Below are 26573 nucleotides of genomic sequence, written 5' to 3'. Positions count from 1 at the left end.
TACGGTACAGTAAGTATATAATTTAACATGATGTAACAGATAAGATAGGACAAAGCTTCCTAACCACAATTACCATACTACTTCAAGTATTTAGTTACATTACTCTTGAAGATAGATAAAGTTGGTAACATTTTAATATTTTTTGGAAGCGAGTTATACATAGTTATAGAAAAATGCCGAAGAGAATTTTGACCATAACTAGTGGAATGAATCTGATTGTAGTGAATATTATAAATAATTCTTGTTTCATAATTATGAATCTGTGAATTAGTAATTACTGATGTGTTTGAGCGGACCAATTTGTTTTGAATTTTATAGATCATAATTATAGAAGCCTTTATGCGGAGGTTTGGAAGTGATAATATATTACAATGTTTATACAGATCTTTAGTCGGTGTCAGAATCGGCAGTTTGAAAATTATTTTTAGTGCTCTCTTCCTAAGGATTCTTTATTGCAGCATGCCCAGATATGTATCATATAAGAGATGTGGCTTTCAATAAGAGCATAGTAAATACCCTTCAACAACCCACGAGAGAACTTATATCGCCCTTAAATGATTTAGGAATTGAGCAGAGAACAAATGGCCTGAAATGAATTTTAGAAACATGATGGTAATAAAATTTTAAAAAACGAGACTTCTCGGACATGCTATAGAGGTCCATCGGATACCCTGGAATGCTAATAGGTACATAGCAAAGAGGATTTCTCTTGAAATGCCTTCGCAGGTTGCAACAACGAATGCTGGTGACGAGATGAGTTGTTGGTCATCCACATATACACAAAACCACAAATAAAATAAAAAGTGCTCGGGACTAGCAATAACCATCTTGGCTGAATGGTCAGCGTACTGGCATTCGACTCACAACACTCCCTGGGTTCGATTCTCGGCCGGGGACTCTATAAAATAACTACTCTGGTCGTAAAATATCGACGATTTTAAGGGCCTTTAGACTGTGAACGACTACAGAAAGACTTAGACAATGTTGTGAGATGGACAGCAGACTGTTAAACGGGATGAAAAGTCAGGCTGGCCTCTCAGTTTTAATAACTGTGTTGATACCTCATGGGGATCACTGTAAGTACCTAGGTGTGAAAGAGCTGCATTGGGTTAATCACATTAACGAGATACTAAAGAAAGGTTACAGATCTCTTCACATGGTTATGAGGGTATTGAGGGGTTGAAGTAAGGATGTAAAGGAGAAGGTCAATTATATAAGTCTCAGGTAAGACCCCAAATAAAGTGTGGTTTGAATCGAGCGAGTTGGGCGTGCGGTTAGAAGCGCGCAGCTGTGAGCTTGCGTTCGAGAGATAAGAGTCAAACCTCGATATCTCGAAATTCCATTACTCGAATTTCCAATATCTCGAAGTAACTTCAATTTCCCGGCCGTTTCTCCTATTCTTCACGTATTACTCATAATTCGGTTCCACGAATTTCTCGATTTCTCGAAGCAAACCTTTCCTCTCTTAAAGCAAAATGTACTCTGTAACTCGAATTTTGGACAACATTAACTATGCAATACAGCATATGTGGTTTGCGAAGAATAGATAACAAGTAAAGAAAGGGTTACAGTGATGCTGGGAGGTAAATATAATGGGAAGCGAAACACTAAAACTTTAAATCATCGGAAACTCGACAAAGCCTCGCTGTCTCTGGGATGTGAATTCATTAACGGTCACGTACGAAAGCAACCACGGAAGCGGTGGATGACAAGCTCCATTTACGAATCTTGGCTGCGAGGTATTGACGACAAGTTTCAACGCGAAAGGAGGAAATTTCTCCTTTTCGTAGATAAGTCCCTGTTCATTTGAATATGCTCGTTCAGGAGGTAAAGGCAGTGCTCGTGGTCTTCTGCCACCGAATTTAACATCCAAAAAGAAGAAGTTAGAGTTGCCTTCGCCTGTACCATCAGCAGACCAGGCGTTAAAAGCAATGCATTTTCTTCGACCCTATATATAGAGTCAGTCAAATGTAAATGACAGTTTTTTCACAGCAATAGACGTTGTTGAAAAGTATATGGAAAAATGAAGGTTAACAGTAAAAAAAACAAAAAAAAACAGAAGAGACCCGCGGCCGGATTAGGGGGGGGGGGGGGGCTAAAGGGGCTGCAGCCCCGCGTGCCCTTGGCCGTACCTAAAATTGTATAAAAAGGCCTGCTGCTCCACCTCCGTGCACGTATATGAATATTTACGCTCGCAAAATATCGAACATGCACTCTTCCTTCCTTCTTATCAGCTGTCCGCGTTAGTACTTCATCACTGCTAGAATCAATTACCGTCTGGAAACACGAATTATCGCTACTTACGCACTGTAATTATTGTAAAGGTTATTGTTAACGAAAATTTAATTTAAATCTGGCAGCTTGCGAGTACGGGCAGAGGGGGAAGGGGGGGGGGGGAAGAGGTCTAGGAAGTGAGCGGGAGGGGACAGGGGAAGCACGGTGGAATGCGCATGCTATACTATATCTTTGCATCAGGAAGAAAACTTCCAGTTCATCTCTGATTATTGAAACATTCATAAGTTACAACTGTAATGTTCTTGTAAAATGGATAGAAATATTCTAGCAGTGCCAAAAAACGTATGTCGATTTGATAGTGATGATGAGACAAATGTAAAATATGTTTTGGCATTATGAAATATTAACATGAAAAACAGAAAATTGTAGTCTATTTGAACACTTCCCTATTCATCAATTTAAGTGGAAGTAATTCTATAACGACTTCAGTATGTTAGTCTTACGTAATGTTACGAAGAAGAGGCCCCATATTTTTAAATAACCCAGGGCCCGCAAACACCTTAATCCGGCACTGGAAGAGACTAACTGATTTTTTCCAAAGATGTTAACGGAGGTATGTTTCTTGATTCACTACTGTATGCACTGTATTGTCTTCTAAACAGTCACTATAATAAGGGTTATGATTAAAGCGATGCCGTATAATACGAATGTGTATATTTTTAAATACTGTATTCAGTATAAACCCGTAGATACGTATGATTCAATTATGTTCTATACATGCTCAAAAACGGTATTTTCTATATCTCGACATTTCGATAACTCGATATAAAATTTAGATCCCGAGGTGATTCGAGATATCGAGGTTCAACTGTAGTGGGTTCGAACCCCAGCCATGAATATGGTTTTCCGTGGTTTCCCATGCTCACATCAGGCAAATGCTGGGGCCGGTTCTTTCCTATTCCTGGCCCTTTCCTATCCCATCGTCTCCATAAGACATGTGTCGGTGCGAAGTAAAGAAGATTGTAAAAATAAAGGTAGATATGGTTTTAATGTATGGGATAATTTGATACGAGAACTGGAAAAGGTCCTAAGGAAAGCAGCACGATTAGTTCTTGGTAATTTACGACAAAAGAGTAGTGTTACGAAAAGTATTCAGGAGATAGTAGGTTCGAACCCCACTATCGGCAGCCCTGAAGATGGTTTTCCGTGGTTTCCCATTTTCACACCAGGCGAATGCTGGGGCTGTACCTTAATTAAGGCCACGGCCGCTTCCTTCCCACTCCTAGCCCTTTCCTATCCCATCGTCGCCATAAGACCTATCTGTGTCGGTGCGACGTAAAGCAACTAGCAAAAAAAAAAAGGAAGGACATCCGGCCTTAAAACTGGACCTACCCCCTGTGGGTGGGGGACGCAGACGAAGAATACATCCACGGTATCCCCTACCTGTCGTAAAAGGCAACTAAAAGAGACGACCAAAGGGTGATTGAATTAGAACCATGAAACTACTTGTGATTAGTACCATCACACGGGGAACACCATAGGTCGCCTTTACTTGCGAGTAGTACCACTATGTTAGGTACACAGTAGGTTTGTGATTAGTAGCATCAGAGAGTAGTTCACTGTGGGTTTACAGTACCTGTGATTAGTACCACTATATGCGGAACACCACGGGCTTACGTTGCCTGTGATTAGTAGTACCATTATGTGAGAAACACCACGGTCTAGGCGTTGCCTGTGATTAGTACCACTATATGCGGAACACCACGGGCTTACGTTGCCTGTGATTAGTACCACTATATGAGCGACACCGTGGGTCTGCGTTGCCTGTGATTAGTACACACTATGTGAGGATCAGCATGGGAATACCGGCGCCCGTGCTTAGTACACCGAGGAACACCATGGGTTTGTGTTGTGTATGAGTGACGCCATTATCTGAGAAACACCCTAGGTTACCAGTGCGGCGTACAATACTTGTGAGTAGTACCATAATGTGTGGAACACCGTGAGTCTCTACGCTACCTTTGATTAGTACCGCAACATGAGAAATACCATGGATCTACTTTACTAGCGATAAGTACCATTATGAGGGGCCGTTGACCTGGATTTTGGACCCCTTAGACAACAAGTATCATCGATTCAGGACTGTGCTTTGGAAGCCGTCCCTTGGTCAGTTTTAAGATTGTTTCTGGGAAGGAGGGGCATTGCGGGTCGGACCCACTGATTGTTTTAAGTTCATAACCATTGTTCATCGTCGTCTTTTTGAATTATAGTCAGTGGATCGATTTTGGAATTATTTTTAACTTTCAGTATTGTGAATTGGGTTTGCTGATCGTTTTAAATTCATATTCATCAATTCATTCTTTATCATCACGTTTTGAATACTGTTCAGTGGATGAATTTTGTACTTTTAAATTGTCATTACATTTCGTCGCATTTCATACCATTAGGGCCCGATGACCTTGATGTTAGGTCCCTTTAAACAACAAGCATCACCATCATCATTATCATCAAAACTGGACCTAATTCACATCAGTTGTCGACCTCAATAAACTGAAAGATATGGACCGGGTAGAAAATGAATAAACATAATATAAACCACGGCCGCTATATTTATAATCAACATGTGGCGTAAGAGCCATTAGGGCCTTGACCTACCAAGACGACTGCTGCCCAGACAGATGGCACAGATTCTGGAGTACACGAGGTCAGCGTCACACTCAACTCGAAAAATATGAACAGATTTACTGATGTAGAAGTTGATATAGCTTAGTTCGTAGGAGACGAACGGCCTACAACTCTGGAAGCAGGGTCTTCATGTTCTTAACTGCCTATTATAGTTTTGGGAGGTCCGAAGGGACCATTGGATCAGGACCCCATAGAGTTGGCGCCTCTAACCGTTATATTCCACCTAATCATGCAAAACAAACTAATTTCCTCCACATTCAACTTGTTCCTACTCTTTATACTGTAACACGGTTGCTGGAAAACATGATAAAGAGATTGTGTCCACTGTAAAATGTTTCATTTTGAGAGCACTTCAGTCACCCCACCCCACCCTTCTCTCTCGCTCCCTCTCTCTCAATCTCTCTCTCCCCCTCTCTCTCTCGCTCTCTTTCTCTCTCTTCCACACTCCAAGGGCCTTTATGGACTGTATGGAAATTACTCTGCATGTTTAATTATCATTTACCGAGAGCTTGTTTGCAGTGAACTATTCATCTATTCAGTTATTCCCTGCTACAAGTATTTCAGGATACGAGTTAACAAGGTAAATGTTAAAACTTCCTAAGTAGTGAGTTCGTCTTGCAAAAATGTTGTTCTGGCGGAACAGAAAAATCACATTTCGAAGAAAAATCCATACACTACCCGTGACCTAGGAACATGGTGGGGCAGAGTGGTCAGCCTTTGCTCTCCGGAATTTTTTTAAAATGCAGGCTGAGTGAACTTCAGGGCCATCTGCATCTGCAGAAGTGGATATCTCGTTTCTCAAATGTTTCGACTTACCGATGGGGAATGGAACCCACGTCCTTCAAGGTGAACGGAGCACGCCTTTACCGTCTACATGACATGAAATTTCCGAGGACAAGTTCGGCTCGCCAGATGCAGGTCTTTTGATTTGACGTCCGTAGGCGACCTGCGCGTCGTGATGAGGATGGTGACAAATACACCCAGCCCCCGTACCAGCGGAATTAACCAATTATGGTTAAAATTCCCGACCATGTCGGGAATCGAACCCGTGACCCCTGTAACCAAATGCCATTTAGCCATGGAGCCGCACACCACCTACATACTGTAAGTAGGCTACATGGTACATAATGTTTAATGGTCTAATAAAATGACATGGCATTAACTGAACAAAACCACACCATCTCCTTTGGTGCATGATACAAAAATAATTAGTTTCATGTAATGTGTCCTACGAAATTCTTTGAAAGATGACATTGGGCAGAAAACTCAGCCAAGTTCACTCGCAAGTCGCAATCATTCAGAAGATGTTCTGAATTGTAAAGAACATAAGTTGCATTTTCACCATGTGATACTATTTTTCTATACACGGAGAAAACGCTGTCAAGGCGCATAAAAACATTTGTGAAGCGAATGTAAACTGCTTCTGCTGAATCAACGAATCGGATGTAGCTGTAAGCTTGTATTCAGGAGGTGATCAGTTCCTCATATTCACTTTAGAATTTTAAAAGTTGTGTCTTATTTCAGTTTTTATTTTTATTTTTATTTTTATTTTTTACAATCTGCTTTACGTCGCACCGACACAGACAGGTTTCATGGCGACGATTATTTAAGTTTAATGCACTTAGGTAAAATAAAATAATATTCGCCACAGGGTAAGTCCATTTTCATATGTCAGTTCAGTGATGGGGAAGGTGCAAACAAAAATGTAAATACAGTTACTTGAGAAATATTTTACTCAGTTACTATTACACATTACTTTTTCAACAGGTAATCAGTAAAATTACAATTACTTCAAAGAACTCGCATTCTTTTTCGGAATGTGGCTGGAATGATATCAAAGTTTGCAAGGAAAAAAATACATTACTTCATTTTGGTGGGGATTTTTTTTAGCATAGGGACATTAAGTTGCTATCATCAGTGAGACTAAAGATCATGATACTGTGGATTTTAATTTTTTCCTTAAAAAAATTCAGAATATAGCTATTATGCCGGGCTGAGGAACTCGGACAGCGCTGGCCTTCTGAACCCAGCTTAGCAGGTTCGATCCCTGGCTCAGTCCGGTGGTATTTGAAGGTGCTTAAATACGCCTGCCTCGCGTTTGTAGAATTACTGGCACGTAAAAGAACTCATGCGGGACAAAATTCCAGCACTTCGGCGTCTCCGAAAACCGTAAGAGTAGTTAGTGGGACGTAGAAACCAATAACATTATTTGTGATAATTATAACTATTACAATGTTATTTCAAGAAGTAAAATACGATCAAAAATTGCATTTTGTTAAAAGCAACGATTACAAGTAAAAATTAGATTACTAACAAAAGTATTCGATACCAGCAATTCAATTACTTTTACTCAATTATTTCCCAACTCTGGTCATATTATAGGTTTTACATCCTGTTAATCACTCCCAGACTCATTTCTGGTGAGAGAGAGATTTTTCAGTGCAGTCCTGCTCTTTGACTGGTCAACGTCGTCGTCATCTGTTCAGAGGGCCCCGTAATCGATTCCTAGTCGGATCGGGGATTTTAGCTGCCTCTGTTTAATTCATCAGGCTTGGAGATTGGGTGTTTGTTGTCTCAAAACACCTCCTCACATACAGCCAACACGCAACACGACCAGCCACTACAGAAACACGCTATAGTGAATACATCTCCCTCTAGCGTCAGGAAGGGCAACCGGCCTTGAAACAGGGCCAAATACTCATATTAGCCACAGTCCCCACCAGAGCGTGGGTAAAGCAGCGGCAGAAGACAGTCTTTACATTGCACTATGTCTTCTGTCCGACTCGTTAGCTGAATGGTCAGCGTACTGGCCTTCGGTTCGGGTTCGATTCCCGGCCGGGTCGGGGATTTTAACCTTCATTGGTTAATTCCAATGGCCCGGGGGCTGGGTGTTCGTGCTGTTCCCAACATCCCTGCAACTCACACACCACACATAACACTATCCTCCACCACAATAACACGCAGTGACATACAAATGGCAGATGCCGCCCACCCTCATCGGAGGGTCTGCCCTACAAGGGCTGCACTCGGCTAGAAATAGCTTTCACTGACCATCTTTGGTTTTGACGATATGAAAGTGATTGAGTGAGAGATACGAGGGATGCCATTTCTTCTGCAGTTAGTCCATGTTATGAATAGCGTGAAAGTGACGCTCGTAGATTCAGTTGGTAAGTCCATTTCAGTAGGCTTGACCGACTGTTATTAAATAGAGATTTCTGGCTCACTGAGGAAAGCAACAGGAAACTGCTTCACTCCTCACTTCCCTTGTGTGCCACCTCAGTGACGCCTAGGCTGTTTGCAATAGCTGATATTGGAGCTGTTGGGGATCCAACCCACTTTCAGGTTGAAGACTTAACATTCAATTCCGGTTGCCTGTATTTATTGTTTTCGGAGACACCGAGGTGGCAACGTTGCCAAAACAACCCGGAGGCTGGTTAACTCTTCAAGGAGCTCAAACGGCACCACAAAGATTATGCGGCTCTATTTTAAGGCATAATGAGAACGAGAAGTGAGGTATTCTGTCATTGATTCTTTTATTGGGCAGAAAGTGCTATTGCAGCACGACCGATCCTAACATCCAGATTCACCGCACCAGTCGTGCTACGAATGCAATTAGGGCCTACTCAGCACCATCCGCCCATCATTACCATGAGAATTGAATTTCTCGTACTTAGGCTAACTGTGGTAATCCGCACAGATACTTTGAAATGGTAGATTACTTTTTATGGTTCATCATCTCAAAACATCTGTCGGTAATTCAGGGGTTTTCCTCGAGAAATCAACAGAACAGAATGTATTAAATTCTCTGTCTTACAGTGTCTTTGTATTGGCGATGATCGAGTGGCGGTTCAGGGAAATGGACATATGATAGGCTGCGTTTACCATAATTGCATCGCTGTAATGGAGGCAACATGTGAGATTACGGCCAAGTTGGCAGCAGTGTCATCTTATGAAAGAAACTCCGCCCCTTCACAAGGAATGACGATGGAAGGTCGAGGGCACGAGGGGGTATATCGCCAGCGGCGGTCAGCGGGTGGCTTCTGGGTAGCTCTCTCCGAGAGTCCGAGGCCACTTGTAGGCATCTGTGCGGTGCATTTGTTTATTGCGTGATGCGTCAAAGCGTTGAGTAAATCAGATATTTTATGTACCGAAACAAACTGAGAACTGCTTATAATCTTCAGTGTTTTTAATCAGAAGAGATTAAAGGCTTGGTATACATCTCGAAAAGTAACAGGAATTTTGGAAACATGTGAGATTTGTTACCTGACGTTCTCCCACCGCAGGACTTCTTTCCTTAAAAGTGTCTGATATGAAATTGATGTTTTGTTATTAGGTGCGTTATCGCTTTATTTTGCATATTTTTGTTTCAGGTAAGTGCATGCTTCTTTTTAATTTAACAAAGTTCCACTAATGGGTATTCTTTGAACTCGTCTCAGAAATGTCAATGATAGTAGGCCTAAATTGAACGCCGTTGACAACTACTATTGAGATGATCTGTTTTAGAGAAAGTAAAGGCCAACCCCGGTTAAATCCTAGCCATGGGTTTTAATTTTCGATTTATTGATTTTGAGTCTCGTACAAATATATTTAATTGAATTCTATGTTAACTGTGGAATACTTTTAGAAATTCAATGTAGCATTACCAAACTAATGATTTAATTTTAAATATTTAATTGTTGAATTGAATGGGGTTCGCATTGTTGAAAAACCCTGACACGCATGGTGATTTGTAGTTACACATACCGGTATTAAGTTGAGACTTCAAATTTGAAGTTTGCTGTTAGTTTCGAAAAGGAATATTTTGCAAAGTATGGTATGCCATTTAGTCCTGTATGGGTGAACATTTCGTAGAAATAATAAAAATACGAACTTCCAAAATACTATGGATAACTCACTTTTTGCAACTTGAGTGAAATTAATCCTATCAATGCTGCCAAATCTTATTCATTCCCAAATGGATTATGCATGTGTGTCGGTTTAATTTGGTATAGGTAACAATGGTAAAAACAAGTGGCCATTGTGTGCAGTAGGTGGTTCCTGGTTTATTTTGCTTCTGAACTAGGTTACTGAAAGTAGATATATGCTACCTGAATAGATACATACTAGTTTTTAAGCCAACCATATGCTCTCATTCGAAGAGAGACCTGTAAATGAGAGAAAAATTGCAACTACAGCACTTTAATGTACAACACATTGTTATTGTTACTGTATTATGTGTATGATTTTTTCTTAAGTATTTGGTCTTTATAATGTTTACTCCATCTTGTAATTTCAAAAATGTAATTGATAATAAAATATTGATGTAATTATGTTTCAGTCATGTTCAGAATGCTGCAGCTCCATCTTCTGGGTGTGACAGTATTTGTTCTTATATTGGCCATGTGTAGACAGATAAGTGGTTGCAACGAAGCAGTATGTGCAAGTGTTGTAAGTAAATGTATGCTAACACAGTCTTGCAAGTGCGACCTTAAGAACTGCTCCTGTTGTAAAGAATGTTTCAGCTGCCTTAATCATCTCTACAGTGAATGTTGCTCCTGTGTAGGTAGGTAACAATATTCTTTATGGATGGGTTTATTTATAGGCCTAAGAGTTTGAGTTAGACAATAATGGTATTATAGTTAATCAGCAGGTATTATAATAATGACCAACACATGCTGATTTCAAGTTGTGCTCTTAGAGAGTACAGTTTCATTTTCAGATACTTCATAGTTTTTGGACAAAAACTAGTAACACAGCTAGATTTCATGGACTGATCTACAGTACGTGAACCTTTTCTTGATACCAAGTTCTGATTCAGCACTAGGAAGCTCAGGTATCAAGAAAAGGTTCGCGTACTATACAGAGCATCATGCTACAGACACAAGAAAACTCTCAACCGGTGGGTGCTGCTGGTATTCACTGGAAACTACTCATTTTGACCAACAGCAATATTGACAGTGATGGGAAAAGTAGGCCTACAAGAAAAAAATTAATTGGGCTGAATTATAGTTACCTGAGAAAGATACTCAATTACAATTACAAATAACTTTTTCTACTAATAATGAGTAAACGCCAGTCTTAAGAAAATCGTTTGACTTTTTTTGCATGGGGCTGGAATAATATAAACGACTGCAAGGAAAAGATAATGGTGTTTTTGCATTTTAGTACAGAGATGGACTAAACATGATAGGTCGGAACTTGTGAAATTATCTTTTACCCTCATTTTCACTTTAGTAATGACCTTTAGTTTTTCTAATAACTTGGCATTTATTTTACAAATAAAATAATTGGTTCTTTAAAAAATTCTCATTGCTAAGCTCCAACCTTGTTGCGGGAAAGTGCATCTGTGTATTTACTTTGCATTGCCTTACAGGGGCAATTGAAGGAATACCTAATTTTAAGAACGTCCTTGGAATAAGTGTCATGTCTGGAAATACTGGAGAGATACCGGTACTTCAACAAAATCTGACCCCTAGTGCTATGCTTTGTTTGGCATATAGGCCTATACCATTAAAAAGACCATACAAAACCAAACCCCATGGTGCAACAGCCCGGAAGAGCCACGGCCTACCAAGTGCTCACTGCTCAGCCAGAAGGCCTGCTGATTAGTATGAGGTGTTGTGTGGTCAGCACGACAAATCCTCTCGGCCATTATTCTTGGCTTTTTAGACCGGGGCCGCCATCTCACCGTCAAATAGCTTCTCAATTGTAATCACGTAGGTTGAGTGGACCTCGGACCAGCCCTCAGATCCAGGTAAAAATCACTGACTTGGCTGGGAATCGAACCCGGGGCCTCCGGTTAAGAGGCAGGCACGCTACCCCTACACCGCAGGGGTGGCTAATAAAAAGGCCAAAAACCAGTGGTGGTAAATTAATAAACACACATATATCTAAAAGAAGCCAGTTTCCCAGGTGTGGTGTACAAGCGTTTGCCACTTCTTCCTGTTAAAGTATAGTTTTTATTCCTTTGTGTTCTCCCACTCGACATTCCTCTTGCTGACCTCCGATTTCACTGTGTCTATCCATCGATTCCTTGGCCTCCCTACTGGTCTCTCCCCTTACACTTGTGCTTCAGTTTGCTTGAAATGAAGCAATAGTTTTGTTGACTGTGTTACCCAGCATTCATCACATCAATGAATTGTAACTCTCATATTGAGAGTTTTACCAATAATTTTCTTTTGTTTTTGCTCAATTCAGAACACTCCTGTTAATTAACTACCCTGAAAATCAGACTTGCGTTGTGATTTTTCTTCGTGCTGGTGTTTCATAGGCAAATTGTGCATTACTTCAGCAGATTTTATTTATTCGTATCAGAAGCATACATTTTACATAGCATAATGGTACTTAATGACATACATATCAAATGGTGTCTGCCCAGAATTTTGCCAAATCACGGGCCATTAGGTGTTGCAGCCATCAAGTCCTCTATTGTGCAACTTAAAGGACACTTACTACAGTTCGTGAAATGGGCTGTGGTTTGGTCTTCACCACATTCGCATTGCCTGGATGTGCCAGGAAAGCCCCACTTTACCATATTGGTTCTTGATCTACCAACCCCAGTGCGAAGCCTGTTCAGCGATTTCCACGTAGACCAATGTTCCTCGTGTCCTGGGGGGAGATGTTCAATTGGTAGCATCCAATCAGCAAGTTGCGGATTTCTAGTTCTCCATAATCTCAACCTTGTGGATTGAGCAGATTCGTTTAAATCTTTGGTTGTATTCAGGAAACTCCTCCTAGACCTCAATCTTCGGTGGGCAGGTTCATATCCATTCAGTGGGTGTGCACATGAGGCAAGTGCTTTAGTTCTCTCATTCATGGCTGCAACTTCTCTTCTTATATCTGGTGGGGCGATTCCAGCCAAACAGTAGATTCTATCTCGTGGAGTTGGTCTCAAGCAGCCAGTAATGAGTCGACATGTTTCATTTAGAGAAATGTCAACTTGTTTAGCATGACTTGATCTGTACCAAACAGGGCAAGTGTACTCTGCAGCGGAGTAACACAGAGCCAGGGCTGTAGTTCTCAACGTCTTTGGATGTGTACCCCAATTGGTTCCAGACAACTTGCGAAGGATGTTGTTTCTAGCCGACACTTTCTGCTTGATGTTCATGCAGTGTTGTTTGTAGGTGAGAGCACGATCCAATGTTACACCTAGATATTTAGGTGTTGGGCAGTGATCTAGTTGAGTATCTTCCCATACTAACTGCAATTTCCTTGACGCCTGTCTGTTCTTTAAATGGAAGGCAGATAAAATACATTGTTTCTATTTTGAAGTATTGAAACATTACAATAGGTTTCTTTAAATGTTTAAATCATGATCCATGTGTCTTGGGACTCATTATCATAATTTTCCAGTTCCAGTTTCCCGGGCGTGGTGTACAAGCATTTGCCACATCTTCCTTTTAAAGTGTAGTTTTTGTTCCTCTATGTTCGCCCACTCAACATTCCTCTTGCTGACCTCCGATTTCACTGTGTCTATCTATCAATTCCTTGGCCTCCCTACTGGCCTCTCCCCTTTCACTTCTCTGTCAAAGTAATTCCTTGCTGTTCTCTTTCTGTCCATCCTCATAACATGTCCAAACCATTGTAGCCTGTGTCTTCCTAAAAGCTTGGTAACAGGTATTTTAATGCCAGGCTCCTTCCTGTTTGCTTCATTTCTAATCTTGTTGTTTCTGGTCTTTTGATTCGTTGTTCTGATGAATTTAATTTCTGTTGACTGGACTTTACTATTAGCCTTGTTATATAGAGACTATTTGTAGTAAAATATATTTAGTGCTGTTATAAATTTAGAAGGCTTATAGCCCTTATATGTTCACCTCCAAATGAAATGATTATGAATTATGTTATCATTGTTGCAGCAGTATCATCACTTTCGAGACTTTGTCAACCAACAGTTTAATGTTAATTAGTCTGTGTAAGGTCATACATGTTACCTGTTTGGTGTGCCATCTAGTTAAAAATTACTTAATTAATAGGAGCTAGATTTGGAAAGGAAGCACTTGTACCCAGCTTAAGGATGTTTAAATGTGACAGACTGGTGTCTATAGATTCACTAACTCATGGAAGAACTTTATCTTTTTATGTCACACTGACATAGGCAGGTTTTAGAGCAACAGAGGGATAGGAAAAGCTTAGGACTGGGAAGGAAGCAGCTTTGGTCTTAATTAAGGTACAGCCCCAGTATTTGCCTGGTGTGAAAATGGGGAACTGTAGGGCTCGAACCCACTGTCTCCCAAATTTCAAGCTGACAGCTACGTGACCTACTTGCTTAGTATGGAAAAACTTAATTCAGAACAGAGTTCCAGTACTCTAATATCTTTGCAAACTATTTATAGTAATTGTTAAACATTATTATTGTAACTATTTTCTGTCACTTATGTTTGTAGTATAGAAATTTATGGAAATATTGGTTTTTTTCCAGATATGTGTCCAAAGCCCAATGAAACTGGAAGTGCTTTGGGCACAAAGAGTCTTGTTGAAGACTTCCATGGACCAATTCCTTCTCTGTTTGCTGCTCTAACAGCTGATGTTGATCCCCGCTGGCAAACAATTACGTTTCCAGTTGATGCTAATTTGATGGCATTCCTGCCAAAACCAGAGAAAGAAGTTAAATATCGGACACGTATGTATGCATTTTGATATTTACTTAGAGAGGAATGTGATAATTTTGCATTGTGCTGGTGGTGAGGCAGAACTCGACACTGTGTTCCAAGACTTCAGGATTGATAAGTTTACAATTACTATATGTAGTACCATCTGTGGATGATGGTTGTTATTATACAGACTTCACCCAGAGAACCAGTCATGGTGTAAACACGAGCACGTGCTTGGATTAATGTTTATTGGTTAGTGCTGTTGCGGGACACCTACGCGGAGACATGAAACTAGTTCGTTGGCCATATCACGGCAGATGTGATCCTACATGCAAGATGTCCCAAATATAATTCCTCAATATAAAAAAAAAAAATTTGTGTTCATTGTTATTTAATATAAACAAGCGTTTGTCAATGTCATGTTTTCTGATAAGAGCATATTTTACTCGGCAAACGATGGGTCAGTACACATGTTTCACCCTTTCGGCACCCAACACAATTCAGCTTACATGGCCGAGCATTAGCGCTCTGGCGCCCTTCCATGCAGGTGCTTCATCCCACTGTTGTTATACAGTTTCAGCGGTACCTGTCTCTGAACCTCACGTTCTGATTAATTCAGGGAAGATTCACAAGGCAAGGTCAGGTCGAGCTTATTGACTGGCTTCCTTGTGGTGCAGACATGAATCCCACCGAGAATGTGTTGGCTGAGGTGAAGAGAGTAATGTTGGAGACCTGGCCCGATCCTGCGTCAAATACAACAAATGACGTTCTCTGGGATGTTGTCAGAGCAACCTGGGACGAGGTTGTAGGTGACGACAATATGTATGCTTCTGCCCTAATTGATTCCGTGGCCACACGCTTGGAAGAGTTCGTGCACAATGGCAGTGCACCCAATGGCCCTTTTCAGAGCCACATATAAGTCCACTCTCTCAATAATGGCATGATTAAACAAAGAAAATTACATAAAAAATAAACAAAAATATTTTACCCTACAGAGACTTGAAATCTTGACACTAAAGGTGAGTAGGAGAACTCACAATTTAGCATGCATTACAGCATGCTACATATACTTCACTCCAAATCCCTTGATTGTAAAACACAGGCTAACAAATCATGAGTAGTATTTTGCTACAGCTCAGTAACGTACATTTCTGTAAGCGATTATAATCATTTATGAATATTCTAATCAATCTCCTTTACTGTCTTAAGTTTCCACTTTTATGTCATATTACTACATCACTTAAACACATTTGTAGTGAATATGCTGTTATCATATGTATCAAGGATATTCACTAACAGTATCTCTATTCATTTTGTATCTTGTAGCCTACGTTCTTTGTCTAGCTGAAGATAAACATTCCTTGTTTTATGAATGTGGTGAGAGTAAGATAATATTGCATTATCTTCCTGTACTGTATAGTACATTTGTTGTTTTAAAGTTAAACATAGAGATAATTAATTGGTCTCATAAAATTATTGAATTTTTTTGTTTCTATTTATTTTTCCCCTGCCATTTTACAGAAAGTGCTGATCAAGATCTTGTACTAGGCAAGAATAGTACTTCAGAAAACTGTACAGTGGTGTATATGAATCAGTGTAGTACATGGAATAAATGCATGGAGACTTGTGAAACTATGGGCTCTGCTTCATACCGGTGGTTTCATGATGGATGTTGTGAATGTGTTGGTTCATATTGCATTAACTATGGTATCAATGAAAGTAGGTAAGTCTCATTTTGTACCATATACAGTATATAGGTGCTTAAAGGAAATGTGAGAGTGGTTCAAAGACTGAAAGTTACATAGGAGGATAAAAACATAACACAATGGATAAATATGATGCTGGCCAGAGGGAATTACAGAAATAAGTGACAAGGATTGTTGTATGATGATGCGACTGTAGTTGTATGGAACGTCATATGTATAGGATAAGACCACCTAATATCAACACATCGGCTGTTCCATTTTAACTGCATAATGAAGGATGTTCTCCCAAGTCTTGCTATCAGCTGGTCGAATTCAGTTTCATAGTCTTCACAACATACATTAATAACAATTGTCTATTCGAGTGGTTTCAATGGCACTTTTACACATTTTAACAACATTTTAAAAGTGTCAATACAAATGTGTGTTTTATTATTTGGAGTCACAGTAAATAAGTGTGTCAAACTATTTTTCTCGCGAATATAATGCTGCTATTTTACAGGAACTTTACAAGAACTGTAGTCACAAGTGTTGTAACATTGTAAGACAAACTTTGATTAATTGTGGACTTGGTTTTTACAACTTTAAGGAAGTTGATTCAAGATTAAAATGCTTTTCACTGACATATAGTATATGTTGGCTATATCATGTGTATTTTTATGCGTATCTATTTGTAATGTGTGTTAACTTAGTTTATGTATTGATTGAGTTGAGGATGGTTCTAGGCAAACCAAAACTGGTACTCATTTATTAAATTGTGTAAAAGTACCTTTTAGAGTGTTGATTGGTTGAACATCCTTTGAGTAATTCCTACTATATGTTCGTCTTTCATCACGTAATTTTCTCAATTCTTCAACAATGTCATGATGGTCTACTTTTTGTTGTTCTCGATGTCCACAGCAGTCGTCAGTTTCATTCATAGTTACAACCTCTTTGGCCACAATTTCATGGAAATAAATGAGTGCAGTATGCCGACCACCTTTTTGAACGCCATTGCTGTAGTGATAATACAGCTGTTAATTCCCAGGGTCTGCTTTGCTATTCTGTTTCATTTTATTTCGTAGTTTTACATTCGGTGCGGGATATTTACTTCTGTATATGTATTCTTGTTTGTATTATTTTTAGTACAGTGTGAGCCTAAGTATGGCATCTTCATTACGGAAAATTAATGATGAAGTATGGCGAAATTTCTTGAAAGATGAAAGTGACGAATCTGGCTTTGAGGATATTGAGAATGAACCAACAGATTTTGAGTTGGATTTGGAATGTATATCTGCTATTTCTTCTTCGCATCAAATATCAGAAAGTAAAAGTAATAATAATTTTGTGTGGCTATTTCTAGCTGGGCGCAGCCCTTGTAAGGCAGACCCTCCGATGAGGGTGGACGGCATCTGCCATATGTAGGTAACTGCGTGTTATTTTTGTGGAGGATAGTGTTATGTGTGGTGTGTGTGTAGCAGGGATGTTGGGAACAGCACAAACACCCAGCCCCCAAGCCACTGGAATTGACCAATGAAAGTTAAGATCGAACCCGGGATCCTCTAACCGAAGGCCAGTACGCTGACCATTCAGCCATCGAGTCAGACAGAAAGTAAACGTGATGACAAGCCTACCATACGGTGACCTATTGTAACAACGTGGTCTAAGGTCACTCCTCCTGAGCAAGTCATGTCAATACAATTTACCTTATATTTTCAAGAATATACAGTAGAAGTCTGTTATAGCGAGTACGGCATATAACGAGAACTCCGTTATAGCGACGGCCTTTTTCTGTCCCTTCAAAATTCCTATATTAAACTGTGTATCGTCCTTCGGTTACAGCGAGAGCCCTATCACTGCGGCATCCGTTATTACGAGCGATTAAGCGCGCGCGATTTTTTCCATTATTGATATTTATACACCCCAGCGATGATATTGCATGTGATCAATTACCTTTGGCATCGTTTCCTCGCTATGTGCATTAGCGAGTTCTCTCGTCGACATTCGAACACGATATCTGAGTTGATTAGTAATACCGTCGACTGCTGTTCCGTAAAAAAATTCAAAATGAAGAGAACATATTTTTGTAATAAATGCGTAAGTAGCGTGTCCGATAACGGATGTTAACTCGTTAAAAATGAAGGCTGACTAAATGACTGCTTAATTTTGAGGCTAAATACTGCAATTAAGTAAAAATGGGATACACCTCGAGATATGGCAGAGTGCTTAATTGATTTCAAAGGTTAGTTTATATTTTCTCGCGTCTGGTTAAATTACGGAAAGGCTACTATAAAAATTTATAGCGAGAAGGTTATCATTTCTATACTGGCACTTAAAGTGTGTTTTCATCATACGTATAGTACGGTTAAGTTAGGATAGATGACACTGTTTGAATAAGAAAACAGAAACGTTTACAACAAAATGCGATTGTTCATCTTCGGTACGGTAGTTTTCTCACTTTGTGCATTTATGAGCTCTCTCGTCGACATTCAAAGGCGATGTTGGAGTTGATTAGTAATACCCGTCGACTGCTGTTCTCTAAAGAAAATTCGAAATGAAAGACGATAACACGTTTTTATAATAAATGCGTAAATAACATGGCAGAGAGCAGTTGTTAACTCGTTAAAAATAAAGACTGAAGTAAATGATATCTTAATTTTAATGTTGTATATGGAAATTAAGTAAGAATGTGATACACCTCAAGATATGGCAGAGTACATCACTGATTTCAGAGGATATTTCATGTCTTCTTGTGTCTAGTTAAATTTCGGAAAGGCTATTTACATGTAAATTTTTCGCGAGGAGGTTATCATTTCTTTACATGCGTTTCAAATATGTTTTTATGATACATATACGGTTAGGTGAGGTGATGCCGTTTGAAGAAGAAAACTGAAGTGTTTGCCACAGAAATCTCTGGAGTGATACCGTATTTCTCCGAATCCAAGTCTTTTTTTCTCAGTATCTCATGTGAAAACTCGAGGGTTGTCTTGCATTCGCAGCCTAACAGTAAGTTAATGGAACCACTGGCAACTACCGCCGCAACCATGCTGTTTCTTTTCACACGTGCACGCACACACAAAACTTGTTGACAATAAACGACCGCCTCTTTACTATACATCGCTAGCCGCGACAACCGGTTGTACAGTGCCTGTGTGTAACGTCACTGGATCTCAGGAAATAGTAAACTGAGAATGGCATTCTATTAGCCACTACAAAAACGTTTCTCCAATCTACAGAATGGCATCAAAACATGCGAGCCTTCGAATTCTTAGAAAGGCCACGGCTACCCAGTGCCAGAGTTATAACGTGTCTATTGTACTTGATGCTTAGTAAAATTAAGTTTTATAGACAGCAGGAATATTTTTGTGATGGATAGTCGTATTGTAAAGATACATGGAAAAGGTAATGGCAGCAAATTTTCAATGAGTTCTCTTCGATAATATGATGCCAATTTTAAGTTAATGGTTATTAAACACTCAGAAATGTAGAATAATTGTGCAGCTGCAAGAAAATACGGCATAGGCCTAACTAAAGCCAATATTTGGCGTTAGCGTGAAGACAAAGAGTTTAAAAAGATGCGTACTGTACAAAAAATGCATTCAGTGGTCCGCAACAAGGACGCTTTAAAGAAGTCGAAGATGAAATTGTGAACTATATGCACGAAAAACGCAAGGGCGGAATGGCCATACCGTGGCACAACAAACTCGTTTGTTGACTTTCAACGTCCACGATTAGGCCTATACATCGCTAGCCACTGAATTTGGTTGAACCTGGCAAGCCAGACGTGCGTGTAGCGGTAGCCGGTTATATCCGACGCTAAGTAAAAGTAACAGTTTTATAAATAGCAAGAATAATTTCCTGATGGATCGTCGTATTGTATTCAGTATTCGGGAGATAGTGGGTTTGAACCCCACTGTCGGCAGCCCTGAAGATGGTTTTCCGTGGTTTCCCATTTTCACACCGGGCAAATGCCAGGGCTGTACCTTAATTAAGGCCACGGCCGCTTCCTTCCCACTCCTAGCACCTTCCTCTCCCATCGTCGCCATAAAGACCTGTCTGTGTCTCTGTGTTGGTGCGACATAAAGCAACTTGTAAATAATAAAAAAAACACTTTTGCTAGTGCATTACAGGTATATTATTGACAATCCATATATCTCAGTTTCTTTGTGAAATGTTTCCGTTTTGTGTACATATAATCAAAGCTTTTATTATTATTATTATTATTATTATTATTATTATTATTATTATTATTATTATTATTACTACTAATTTAGGCATTGCAATTTTTAAACAGGCTGTACATTTTTCTAGTCAAAAAATTTATGGAATTTTGTGTGAATATGACAATCCTCAGTGTATTAGCTTTACACAGGTACATACAACTCCATAAATTTATTTCATACCTCATGGATATTTTGTATTTTACTGAGACAAGTAAAAGCTGCCAAATATGGCTGTCACCACAAGATTTAATATTGCTAGTTCTAGGGTTAAACACCATCTGTTTACAAAGTGGCTACCCCTGGAACGTTAAGAAATTAGAGGAAATCAGGAAAGAGGATGAGAAGGAATTAATGAGCATAGAGTCAGGCATAGATATTGTGAATGTTTGAAGTTGTAAAGTTTGTCCTTGTTCTACCTTGGTGATGTTCCCACTATCCAAACTACGTGTCTTTTTTCATGGAGCTTTTGTGTAACCTTTCGTCTGATGTAATGCCGTTCAGAACTTTCTTTCCAAATCTGCTTCATGTATGGATAGAAAGACTTGAAGCCTGTAAGTTAGAGTGTTGGCCTGTGGATTCCAAGACCAGGGTTCCGACCTGTCAAAGGTAGTCTGAATTTTTAAATGGTGGGAAAACGTCCATTCAGCTCCTCATGCTGTAAAATATTTGCAATTAAAACATCTTGGATGAAAAAATTTTGTGTTTCTTCTTCGTCTTTTATGACTGCATAGGATTACTTTAGTCAGTCCATCGTTCAGGTCTCTTTGAAGGGATTGTTCGGACTTTGTGGTCCTCCCAATACTTCTTCAGACGCTCCGATCTTTGTGTCCTTTCCTCGGTTGAAAATATGTGTGTTGTTGGTTTGTTTCATGTAAGGGTAAAGCGGAGGTTTGAATACTTGAGTTTTGTATTCAGTTTTATCTTATTTGTGGTGTCTTCTGTTGTAAGGCCTATTTCCTTCAGATCCTCTCTTACTTCTCTGATCCATTTACATCCTGTTGTGGTATTTTTTGAGACGAGATTGTGTTGTACTAGTTGTTTCAGAAGTCTCGAATCTTGCATCCTCAAGATATGTCCAAAGAATCCCAGTCTCCTCTTACGCATAGTATCTGTAATGGGTTCTAGCTATTCGTACACAACTTTGTTAGGTATTATCTGCCACTGTCCATCTTTCTGGTATTTTTTGTTGATGCAGGTTCTTCCAATCCTCCTTTCAATTTTCTGAAGTCTTGTCAGTCTTTGATTGTTTATTCAGGTGAAAAAGTGTTTCTGCTGCAGTTTGTTTTGGCTCTTTCATTAATTCCATTGTTTGCTGTATTAATTTATGAAAAAGGAGATGAGTAATGGAATGTGTGGATTCCAACCTTGACTGCCTCATTCCTTTCTCTGTTGCCAGCCCAGTTTGTGTTGTGACGAATGAATATCTTCTGACGTTCTGCTCATCGAACGAATCGTGGTATAACATAGCGGCTAGAAAATTATGTGAAAAAAAAAAAACAAAAGAAAATAGAAGACATTTTCAAAATATAGTACAGTATAATGCCTGTTGCTTACAGTAAAATTTTCCTTCAAATTTATTGTATAGTAATTTAATTTTATAAAATTTATGTTGCTCACGGTCATATTCAAGTTTTATAAAACCTTTGATGAAACTTTTCATAAAATAGGACATGTTCATTCTGTAAAATTAATTTTGCAGAATGAACCAATTAGCAAAGCTGACATGACGATGCACTGCTGGCGCTACGAACTGAGAAGGTTGTGAAGCTCATTCGTAAACATAAACAAAAACTTCTAAAATGACGAGATCTGGATGGACTAAAGAAGTTGTTAGTGTTTGTATGAGGTTAAAACGCCAATGTATCACAACAGAAGTGCAAGAAGGGAGGCAGAAAACTTAATCACTAAATTTGTGTCAAACGTTCGGCTGAACACAAGCCAGGCTGATGTGAAGGCGAAGATAAACGGGCTTTGAACTCAATCCTTGGCAGCACATACACATCTTAGTTCAGAATTTAGTTCATAGATGGCCATCCTGATGCTTCCGTGGATTTTATAAAATAATTTTACTATGAACAATACAACTTGTTTTCATCATATTTTTATAAAATTAGTTGTACAACAAATTTTACTGTGGGCAATGGGCATAAGTATATGTACTATGGAACATGGTTTGTTCTAAACATGTACAGTAGTTTGGGTTTATTAAAATGCTTTGTTATTATTGTATATGTATTGTCTTAATTTACTTTATTTTAAAAACGTCAAAAACATTTCATAACTATAAAAATGATATTTTAATTATTATCAGAAATTATCATTATCTGAAACCCCCCCCCCATCCCCTTTGTTTCAGTTAACACAGGTTCTACTGTATTATTATTATTATTATTATTATTATTATTATTATTATTATTATTATTATTATTATTGAATATGCAATGCAAATATTTTTCTTATTTATATGTTCTAACTGGTTATCCTTTTTCTAAGGTTGTTATTGTCATTGTTAGAATACTGTGGTGCAAAATTTCATATAAAAAAGGGCACTAGAAAGTTTTGCAACATGCAAAAATAGTTGGCTGGACACCCCTGTTATCATGAGGGGTGAAAACTGGTCTAGAAGACAGCAAGGCACGACCTTCACACCAGTTGTTACCAGGCAGTGGGATTGAAAGCAAGTTAAGGTGTCACTGTGGTCTAAAGGTGAATACCGCGCAATTATCAGCTACAGTTTTGCTCGTGGATTAACTGTTGACCATTGCCTGGAGGAAATGACTCTTGTGTGGGGAAAGACTGTCCAAATCGAACAACAATTTTCCGCTGGTACAAAGAGTTCCAGAGAGGAAATTTTGGGGTTGGAGAAGATCCTCGTTCTGGGCGACTTTCTGAATCAGTGACTGAGGAAAACATCGGAGCTGTGAGGAAAATATTGCAGCAAGAGAGGCGGTTGACATATTAGCAGGTAGAAGAGATCCTCCACATCCCTGCACCAGCTATTCATTCAGTTCTACATGACCATCTCCATGTTAGAAAGCTTTGTTCTCTTTGGGTGCCCCGTTCACTTTCAGGGGAACAAAGGGCACATCGAGTGAAATGGTGCCGAAAAATGTTAAAACAGTTTGAAAATAGGACTTCGCATAATGTCAGTAGCATCGTTACAGGTGATGAAACTTGGCTTTATTATTACAGTGTCCCAACAAAATCCCAGAACAAGGTGTCGCTGTTTGAAGATGAGGGTACTCCTGGGACTGTGCGAAAGTCAAGGTCAGTGAAGAAAAGGATGATTGTAGTATTCTTCACTAAACGGGGCATCCTGATTGGGGTTGTGCTAGAAACACAAGGGACAGTTACTGCGAAGTGGTACAGTGAGACTTGTCTGCCTCAGGTCATCCAGGCTCTCAAGCAGCTCCGTCCAAGGTCACGGCTCATCACTTGGCTCTTGCATCACGACAATGCTCCAGCACATCGTGCTAATGTAACAATGAATTTTCTGGCCAGATCAGGGTTGACTGTGATCACCCTCCATACAGTCCTGATCGTGCCCCATGTGACTTCGCACTCTTCCCAGAAGTGATGATGAAGCTGAAAGGGCGGCATTTTGCATCCGATGAGGATCTTCTGGCAGCATGGGATCAAGAGTGTGAAAATGTAACCGAAGAAAAGTGGCAGTGTTGGTTCAGTGACTAGTTTCAATGTATTGAGTGTGGTGGAAATTATTTTGAAAAAGTCTAAAGCGTTCACTCACATTGCAAAACTTTCCTAGTGCCCTTTGTACCTTTATTTATCCTTATAAACCATGAATTCATTTTTTCAAGCAGAAGTGGGATAACATTTGTTCTCTCTGCCTAGCCAGTTAAAATTTGTAGAATTATTTCTGTATGTATATTGTAGACCAAACTAGTTTCAGACTGTATATTGTTTTACCTGTTACAGATGCAAAAATTGCCCAGCAACAGGAGATGATGAAGAAGAAGATGAGGAAGAAAAAAATGATTTAATATATGATACAGAAGATGATGACATGATGGATAATGAAAAATAGGACTATAAAGATACAATGGATGTTTGTGGTATTACGGACTACTATACATATCAGTGCAATGCAAATATTTTTCTTATTTATATTACATACTACTCATATGTGAGATTTGTTAATATTGTTTTAAGCTTCTTTTATTCTTTCATATGTGGCCAGTCTGATGTTAGGGAATTTTGTCATACTGAATATATTTATGCTGAGCAAACATTTTTAACATCTATTAAAGATATGAATTTGAACATATTTGTGACTTATTTCTCTTGCATTTTTAGTTACAAGGACTATATTGACAGGCACATATGAAGCCAAATGGAGGTAATTGGAAATAAAGTTATTATAGATTCATCTATCAATCAGACATTATCAAGCCTGTACTGATTTCAGAATGAAGCACATGAGAATGAAAAAGCATGGTACTCATAACAATACCTTAATATATAAATAAAACGTGTGTACCATACTTATGTGCATGTGTATCAGATTTGCTGCATGCTATAATAAATCGTTTTAATATGAAGGTCTCTAAAACTAATGCTCCACATTTATGTACACAGCCAATTTGTTATTTTTACAGTACATTGCTGTATCGTTTAGTCAGCAGTGTCACTCATGTATAATCCCCATGCCTTTCAATGGTCGTACACTCCCTCAGAATGAGTGCATGTATGCCTGCATGGCAAAATTCTGGTGCAGCCTGTCTAAGCCCTTGTGTAGCAGCCCCCATGAAGAATCATTTTGTCTCAAACCATATTGTTAACACTCTGTACATACTCAGGTGTTTGTGCAAGGATTTGTTTGCACTAATGGTTTAACATTGCACTAGCACAGAAATTTTCAGTGACGGAAGGATGGGAATGGACTAAGATTGGGAAGGTAGCGACGGTGGCCTTAATTAAGGTACAGCCCCAACATTTTCTTGGTGTGAAAATGGGAAATATTGGAAAACCATCTTCAAGGCTGCCAATGGTGGGATTCGAACCCACCATCCCCCAAATGCAAGCTCACAGCTACACGATCCCAACTGCACGGTCAGCTCGCTCGGTAATGTAAGGAGAATCTTGAATCTTGATGTGACAATTGTTTCCCGATAATCTCCCTCCCTGTCCAATGACTTACTTTACTGCGATTGTCAACATCGTCTCCATACAGTTGTTTCAACTTCTTGTGAATGACTCCAATGGTCTCATTCTTACAACACAGGAACACTGGGTGCCGACGTGTGCAGACTGCGAACGGGGTTTGACGGATTGAGTGAACAGCGGATACTATCCCGACCTGCAAGACTGACGTGTAGGCTGTGGACCGTGACAACGCTAACGAGTGCGACTGAGTTGCTGAGTGAGTGTAGTGTAAATAATCGATGACTCCGTGTGTGTGTCATTGTAGATGGAGAAACTGAGAAACTACGAGAGAGAGCACGAACCGTGTAAGTGTACTTGTGTAAGTTGTAAGTTCGGATATTGTCTGTGTGTGAATCTGTAATTTTAGTGCTTAGTTAATATATCTTAGAAATAGGACGCTACCAGGTTCTGTACTCATTTATTTACTTACTAGCTGATGTACCCGTGCTTTGCTACGGGATTCTCAGAAAGACTGACCTTGTGGATTTCCTAACTGAAATAAACAAAGGCCATTCCTTTTGCTAGTTGCTTTACGTCGCACCAACACAGATACGTCTTGTGGCGACGATGGGACAGGAAAGCGCTAGGAGTGGGAACAAAGCGGCCGTGGCATTAATTAAGGTACAGCCTGGTGTGAAAATGGGAAACCACGGAAAACCATTTTCAGGGCTGCCGACAGTGGGGTTCGAACCTACTATCTCCCGAATACTGGATACTGGCCGCACTTAAGCGACTGCAGCTATTGAGCTCGGTAAAGGCCATTACAAAAACGTCAGTAGGAAAGTAGCGATGTTATAATAATAATAATAATAATAATAATAATAATAATTTTGCGTGGCTATTTCTAGCCGGGTGCAGCCCTTGCAAGGCAGACCCTCCGAAGAGGGTGGGCGGCATCTGCTATGTGTAGGTAACTGCGTGTTATTGTGGTGGAGGATAGTGTTATGTGTGGTGTGTGAGTTGCAGGGATGTTGGGGACAGCACGAACACCCAGTCCCCGAGCCAAGGGAATTAAC

The 26573-nt window shown here is 39.6% G+C and overlaps 1 protein-coding gene across 3 annotated transcripts in view; it reads left to right on the top strand.

The window, feature by feature from the left end:
* Positions 1–24679, top strand: part of LOC136874276 (protein twisted gastrulation) — a 56592-nt gene extending 31913 nt beyond the window's left edge. Inside the window, exons 1-5 of one of the 3 annotated variants that reach the window (XM_067147903.2) lie at positions 8928–9253; positions 10238–10462; positions 14318–14518; positions 16011–16212; positions 24331–24679. In XM_067147903.2, the coding sequence (XP_067004004.1) occupies positions 10240–10462; positions 14318–14518; positions 16011–16212; positions 24331–24439 (735 nt within the window). In that variant the 5' untranslated portion in view covers positions 8928–9253; positions 10238–10239 and the 3' untranslated portion in view covers positions 24440–24679. Of the gene's footprint in view, positions 1–8927; positions 9291–10237; positions 10463–14317; positions 14519–16010; positions 16213–24330 lie in introns of those variants that run through there. The other 2 variants (XM_067147902.2, XM_067147905.2) reach the window with 2 other exon arrangements.
* Positions 24680–26573: the final 1894 nt, after the last annotated feature.

This window comes from Anabrus simplex, chromosome 5 (assembly GCF_040414725.1).
Source record: "Anabrus simplex isolate iqAnaSimp1 chromosome 5, ASM4041472v1, whole genome shotgun sequence".
Lineage (NCBI taxonomy): Eukaryota > Metazoa > Arthropoda > Insecta > Orthoptera > Tettigoniidae > Anabrus > Anabrus simplex.
The sequence above is the reverse complement of the archived record's forward strand: the minus strand, read 5'-3'. Positions and strand labels throughout refer to the sequence as shown.